General features: G+C 45.2%; 1 protein-coding gene across 1 annotated transcript; it reads right to left on the minus strand.

Moving 5' to 3' along the window:
* Nucleotides 1–2,125: 2,125 nt before the first annotated feature.
* On the minus strand, nucleotides 2,126–6,335 carry PPP1R3C (protein phosphatase 1 regulatory subunit 3C). The gene is made up of 2 exons (XM_084264505.1): nucleotides 6,299–6,335; nucleotides 2,126–4,702 (listed from the first exon to the last, which is right to left on the minus strand). Exons 1-2 carry the CDS (start codon nucleotides 6,310–6,312, stop codon nucleotides 3,757–3,759), a joined length of 960 nt encoding a protein of 319 aa, XP_084120631.1. The 5' UTR covers nucleotides 6,313–6,335; the 3' UTR covers nucleotides 2,126–3,756.
* Nucleotides 6,336–6,662: the final 327 nt, after the last annotated feature.

The following is a 6,662-nucleotide window of genomic DNA, read 5'->3' on the forward strand; positions in this document are numbered from 1 at the left end:
GAACAGGTTAAGCAAATGCTGGTAGGGAATGGCTGAAGTACAGGTGATGCTTGAAACAGGAGAGGCTTCTCAGAGGCTGTAGTGTAGCCTTATGTTTTTCTATTTCCACCTCAATGAAACATTTTCTTCTTGATTACAATTCATTTTAAAGCTCAGAAGCATCCGAGGGGATGGAAGTTGTTGCTTTATCTATATGTAAGTATTGTGATATTTACCATATTACCACTAATTTACCAGATTTACCATATAAATTGTGTTAATTTGTTTAGATATATATAATTACAGAAAAAGATGTTCACTGACTGCCTGTAAAAATTCTAATTATGTTCTCAAGAAGTGTTCAGATGCTGATCTTCCAGGGTGACAGACCTTTGTTAATACAAAACGCCAGCAAACTTTAATTTGATTTTCCATGGTGAGACTAGGCCTAGCTTCACAGAAGTGAGTGCAGTTACCAGAAACCCAACTTGATTCCAGCGTCACCAAGTACCGTGCCACTCGTAGGCTGTAACTGGAAGTCAGACACCTTAGACCTACAGAGCTATAGGAGTCAACACAGTCATCCACTCTGTCACCTCGGCAGGGGAAATACAAATCTAAATGCAGTTGGAAAAGCGACTTTCTAAGAGAATGAGATGATCCCATAGCTTTGCAAGATCTGTTTCAAAGACTGCATCTGCTTTGTACCTTCAGTTTTCCAACAGGACGCGTCTCAAAGAGCAGCATCTAAGATGCATGTTTGAATCTCCTGGGCTAAGACAGTTTTCCAGGGGTCACACTGTTTTTGTCAGTGGCTGGTAAGGACTGTAAGGCTAACTTTTTTTTGAGTTAGTACCAAACACCTTAGTGTCACTATTGTGTTCCTTGCAGAGCCTGTTACCTTTTTGATGGATTCAAGTTGTAGTGTTAAACACAAGCTCTGTTCTGGAAGAGGAAGGAGTGAAACTGCTTTCTTTTGGTAGGGATCAGAAAAAGGAGAAGTCCTTTACTCTGTTGACTGAAGGACAGCTTTGGAGCTGCTGGGAGAGACTTCAGCACTGCATTACCTCTCCACCAGGCAAATTAGATTTTGCAAGGCATCTTTGCAAAGAATCTGGCTTAAATCCAAAGGTTGGTCAAAGGACCCTGTCTGCTGGTGTTTTTAAGTGATTTATACCTCTGTCAAGAGAACAAGTGTTTTCAGTTCTGATAGCTGGTCACAAAACTTGACTGTCAGATAAAAAATGCTGTTTTTCCTTATGCAATGAAGTTTCTGCTCTACCTGCTAACCTTACATCTCATTTGCTGAGGCAAAGTCCCACATGAAGTCAGAGGAGCCTTCAAGCCACATAAAAAACAACCAAACTGAAGAGAGATGCATAACTTTCCTAGAGCAGGGAGCTGGTGGTGCAGTTTATATCATAAGCACTCCTGCTCAGTAAGACACAACACAGTACTTGGAGCTTGAGGCTGGTAAACAGCACTGTGCAAAGGAGGGTTCTGCATGTATCACAGGTTTTGCAGTGTGGAAGCTCTGAGTTCATCTCCCTAAGGTGCTGTTAGCACCATGTAGTCTTTTGCTAATTGCTTCTTTTGTAATTAAAACTAGACTTCTTGTTCAGGTTCCTGGGTGTAAGAGGAGAAAACCCAACCTCCCAGTGCCCCAAACAGGAATATAGCCACAGGAGTCACAGTAATGAGCTAAGTACCAGGTGAATGCGAGCCAGAAGACATTAAGTGCTGCTATCTAGATGCAAGCATCACATATGCTATAGCTCGGCAGGTACGTCTGGCCCTCAGATTAAGAAGAGACTCCTGCCAGACAAACTCGCCCACGGCACAGCAAGATCCCTGACAGAATCTGTCAAACCAAAATACTCCAGTTAAATTTGCTGAGATACAGGGTTGTAACGTTGGGTTCTTTGGGGTTTTTTAAGTTGCATCATTAAGGCAAATACCTTTGAGGATCTCTCATTTAGTGAAGAGCTTGGATTTCATCTTCAGGGCAATGCCAGCTGCTGACCTGATACCCTGCCATAGCCAGTTTTAGCAACATCGCTTGGCACAGAACTAGTTGTACCTTATATCACAGCTGAAGTTCTTTAAAGAACCTGAAAAAACAGACAGATTGAACTGACACAGTAAGAACCAGGTGTATCAAAATACAATTTATTCTTAAAATAGCTAGTTTACACATAACAGCAAGGGTTATGTAGGGAAAAAGTGCAATTAGTGGAAGAAGCTTATTTTACCTTAGTATCTACCGTCTCACTGCATTGCAAGTAGCTTCAGACTCAGGATATTACACTTCTTAGCAATGAGCAAAAACGTGATTTATTAACACCATATCTGTCCAGCTGAAAGGTGTGCTGGTGTTCACACCCACTGATGTGTACTGGACAATTTCTCACAAGTCTCACATGAAACACAGATCACCTTTACAGTTTGAGAGCTCAGAAAGCCAACTTATGAGCATACAGATATAAAAAATACATTAGTTGAATGAAATCTAAAAAAAAAAATCTTCAAAAAATGAGGTACAATAAAACCAAGCAGTTTTTTCTATTTATGTGCAAGCTTACATATTCAGTCTAGAAAAAACTAGTAGCAACCCTGCTCTTTTAAAGAAATTAGCTTTCACAAAGTGTAGCTAATTCACTGTCTTCAATATGAAGGACCTCGTCTATGTTACACACCTGTGAAAAGTCATAGCTAACTTTGCAATATGAGCAGGGTACTCAACTATCAGATGCTGTAAGACTAGAGGAGGTGGTGAGTCAAATCCTCTAATGCAGCTACAGACTAGGAAGTTTACAGATCACTTGGGTCTGTTTTGTCACCTAACCCTGTTTTTGGCATGAAGGTTCATCTTAAGTTTCTTTTAAAAGGCACATTTTTCTCTTAACATTAGGAGGCAACCATCTGCCTCCCAAGGGAGTAGGATGATGAAGTCAAGGTTAGATTTGTTCTCAAATACAAAACACTTATTATTTGCAAAGCCAACAAGAACAGAGATGTCTTTCTACCCAAAGCAGCAGCCACTTCCACCACTCAGCACCATTTTCTGTGTTCTCCTTTATCCCACTGAATTTTCTCTGGGATTTAGAAGACCAGCTTTGGAAAGAAGAAATTGAAACACTGTACATCTCCAAGTTAGACAGCACAGCCTATCTCCTTCACTTCTACTTCTCCATTGTCCTATCCAATCTTCTTAACCTGTATTGAAGCCACAAAACCTAGCCATGCATTACTACCTGCCTCTGCTACAAGCACAGAGAGGGTCATAGCAAGCCTCTGTTCTGACAGCACCATCTCATCTCTACTGCACTCCTACTAGGTGCAAAATGCATTGTCATGCTCTGTTCATGTAACGCCCCTCTCCACACACACATACTCTCAGACTTGCAGTTACTACAGCTCGCTAAGATACTGTCACTTTCCATACTTCTTCACAAAAGTCTCTCTCCTAGTGACTCAGGGGAGTCTACAGCAGAAAGCAAGCAGCATATACTTCAGATACGGGCATGCTGTTTCTGGAGTTGGTAGCATAAGCGTGAGTTTATCTTGGTTTTCTTTCTTTCCAAGGATAAGTTTTGGCTAAGAACTTCAGTAGCATAATATGGTTTAACAAGTTGAACAAGTCCCACAGACTAGTGAATTTGGATTTGTTCAGCCAGCCAACAAAACCTGCCAAGTGGTTTCGTCACGTAGTATGTGAACCAGAAAGCTAACGCTGTCTTGCTGCCGAACGGAAGAGTGCTTCCTCGCTAGTATCCGTCACCAATATGGTGATGAATTTTCAATCTGACCCAAGCTCTGCCACTGGGGAAAGAGACCACTGGACAGCCTCGGACTGCCTAGCTGATCAGGCTCTCTCTCTTGTCCTCTCCTTGGAGTCTGAAGATCTACACAGTCTTTCTTGGCAGATGGTATCTGAACACCATCGGACTTCCACTCTGCATGGAGAATCTCATAATTCTGACCCTCATTATTGTCCCAGAAGGTATGTTCTCCACTTTGATAAGAAATGCAAAACTCTATCTTCTCTTCAGAAGAAATGGCAGGAGGCAAGTCAACAGTAAATGAGAAGGTGTCATTTTCAGAATCACTGTAAACATTGTTCATGTATACACATTCAACGTCTTTGTAGGTCTTCCACGTATCAAAGGTAATTCGAACCTGAACCTTTTTCTCGAAGCTTACGTTTTTTACTTTCACAGTGCCTGACAGCACCTTCTCTTGCAGTGTACAGTTCTCCAGGCAGACCAAGTTCTTCTGCAGGCGGTTCCTGAAGTCCAGGTAGTCAGCTGAGGGCCGAGGGAAACCCAGAATCAAGTTTTTCTCCTCATGTAGCTTTAAGCTAGATGTTATGTTTTCAAGGCCCAAGAGGTCAAACTGAAGATCCCACCCAGGGTGCTCCTGGAACTCAGAGAAGGTGTGTATCGCTGTCAGGGACAAGCCCTTCGAGTCCGCAAACACAACTCGCTTCTTGGTTCGGGATGCTGAGTGGTTCCAGTCACTTTTCTGAGCTTCGGAGTCACGCTTCACATGAAGACACGGTCTGAGAGGCTTGAATCTGTTCACAAAGTTGTTTCTTTGACAGTCCTCAAGGGGGCTGAGAAAACTCTTCAGTGGTGGAGAATGGGCTAAGCAAATTCTCATGGCCACATCCACAGGCATGATGGAGCTTGGTAAGGGTCTCGGGTCCAAGATCTGTATCATTCTGAAAGGAGCAGAAAGACAGGACGTTATTGTTTGTTACACTGGGTAAGAAGCTTCTTAAGAATGCATATTTGCTTCATCTGCCATCTTAATGATTCATGGCCTTGTCTTTGCATAGTTTTAAATAATGCAGCCTAAATTAAAATTTACAGTTCAAGCTAGGGAACTTGGGTGAGACTATTCAGCCACTTCTTGCTAATCCTGAACTTCAATTGAAACAGTCTTTTTCCAAATTAGTGACAGCTGATTGAAAATATTTCCTTGGAAATACAGCAAAGAACATTCTAGTAACCCGTAAAATAGATCCAGTTACAGTGGAAGTGCTCATGCACTTCAGCTTCCCTTTTAGTCTCAGAGCCAGGTCTTAAAATTCCAGCAAGCTGGATCAGCTGCTTCAGTTCTGAGCTGAGACAGCACTATATTAAGCAAGTCACCTATGCCATCAGAGCACCAAATGGGAGGCTGGAGGCTATGCACCCTGATGCAAAGCCATCACGCTGTGGCTCTGAACAACCCTAAATGCATTTGTTACGCTCTCTGCTTTTGGTTAATTCAGATGAATAAAAATGCTAAAGCACCTTTGGAAAGTATCAGCCCGGGTCTGGGCAACACGAGCTCTTCTGCACTGTTAGCATTGACTACAGAGTGAATAGGAGGGAAAAAACGATGGGAGGAAAGATACACTTTATTTTTTCACCTCATTGTGCTTCAAGATCTGGTCTTAAACCACCTTTTTATAATTCCCAAAGTCCGTGCCAATACCCAACTGCAAGTATTCAGTAAGAATGCTATAGCTTTATTGGCAAATATTTACTCATAACCCTCCCCCTTAGCTGATGAAAATGAGAATTGCTTTGCAAGAACATGACCCCTTCAAAGCCAGTCAGCTGAAATATTTGTAAAAAGGGGCTTCATCCATAGCACGCCCCTTCTAAAAAGGGTGCAGTCCTTGCTGGAAGCATCAATTTCTGTTGAGTCACTGGAAGCCTGAGCATTTGCTTTGTCACTTAAATAAATGGCTTTCTCCTTCCCAGGGTTCTCACTGGTATTCCAGAACCCTGCCAAAAAAAGCCGGATCTGCATCAGTCTCTTAATTCTTCTTGCACTGTTTTTTTTTTATTGTGGCAACATTTGCCATAAAAAGTAGGATGGGGAGAGTACCAGCATCAGATTAATCAAGTTTTGCTTTGCTTTAATAGGAAAAGAAGTCAGGCTTCAGAAATACTCTCTCTGCATCTTTCATAACCAGCTGCTGGGGTATCTGCTCCTAAGCTTCTGCAGCACAAAAAAAGGGGTGAGGGGGGAAAAATCCCAACATCAAGCAGCAAAGAACAAAACGCAACCGACCACACACGTCCCACCACCCCAGCCTGCCAACGGCGGGCTGCTAGCAGAGCCAAGCCAAGTGCCAGCACTAGATGTGGTGGGTCCAGCACTGCGAAGGGACGGGGTGCAGGGCCTGGGAACGCGAAGGAGGGGAGCGGTGCGAGGGTTGCTGCCCGAAGGCTGCAGCCCGCCGGCCGCGGTTTCCCCGCACCCTGGGGAACCGGAGCAAACGCGCGGACTCGAGCGCTGCGCCGGGGCGGGCGGCGCTTACCTGCTGCAGTGCATGGGGCACCGCGCCCGCCTGCTGCTCCCGGGGCCGCTTCGCGACTCGCCCGCGCCGCCGCCGCCTTTATGGGGCCGTTCCCGCGGCGGGCGGCCAAGGGGCGGCCCCGGCCCGGCGGGGGTGCGGCCCGGACCCGGCCTGGGGGGGCTGTACGTGCGTGCCGGCGGCCTCGCGGCGGGGGGGGGCGGCTGCTCCCGCTCCACGTGTGTCGCCCGTGCCCCGGCGGCTGGCCGGGCTGCGGAGCGCCGTGTGCCGCCCCGCAAGGACACCCGCGGCCGCTTTTCTTCTGGCCCTTTTCTTTGTCCTTCTTTTTCCCTTCCCTTTCCTCTCTGCTTCCCACCCCCCACACCTT

This window comes from Gallinula chloropus (assembly GCF_964237585.1).
Source record: "Gallinula chloropus genome assembly, chromosome: 5".
Taxonomy (NCBI): domain Eukaryota; kingdom Metazoa; phylum Chordata; class Aves; order Gruiformes; family Rallidae; genus Gallinula; species Gallinula chloropus.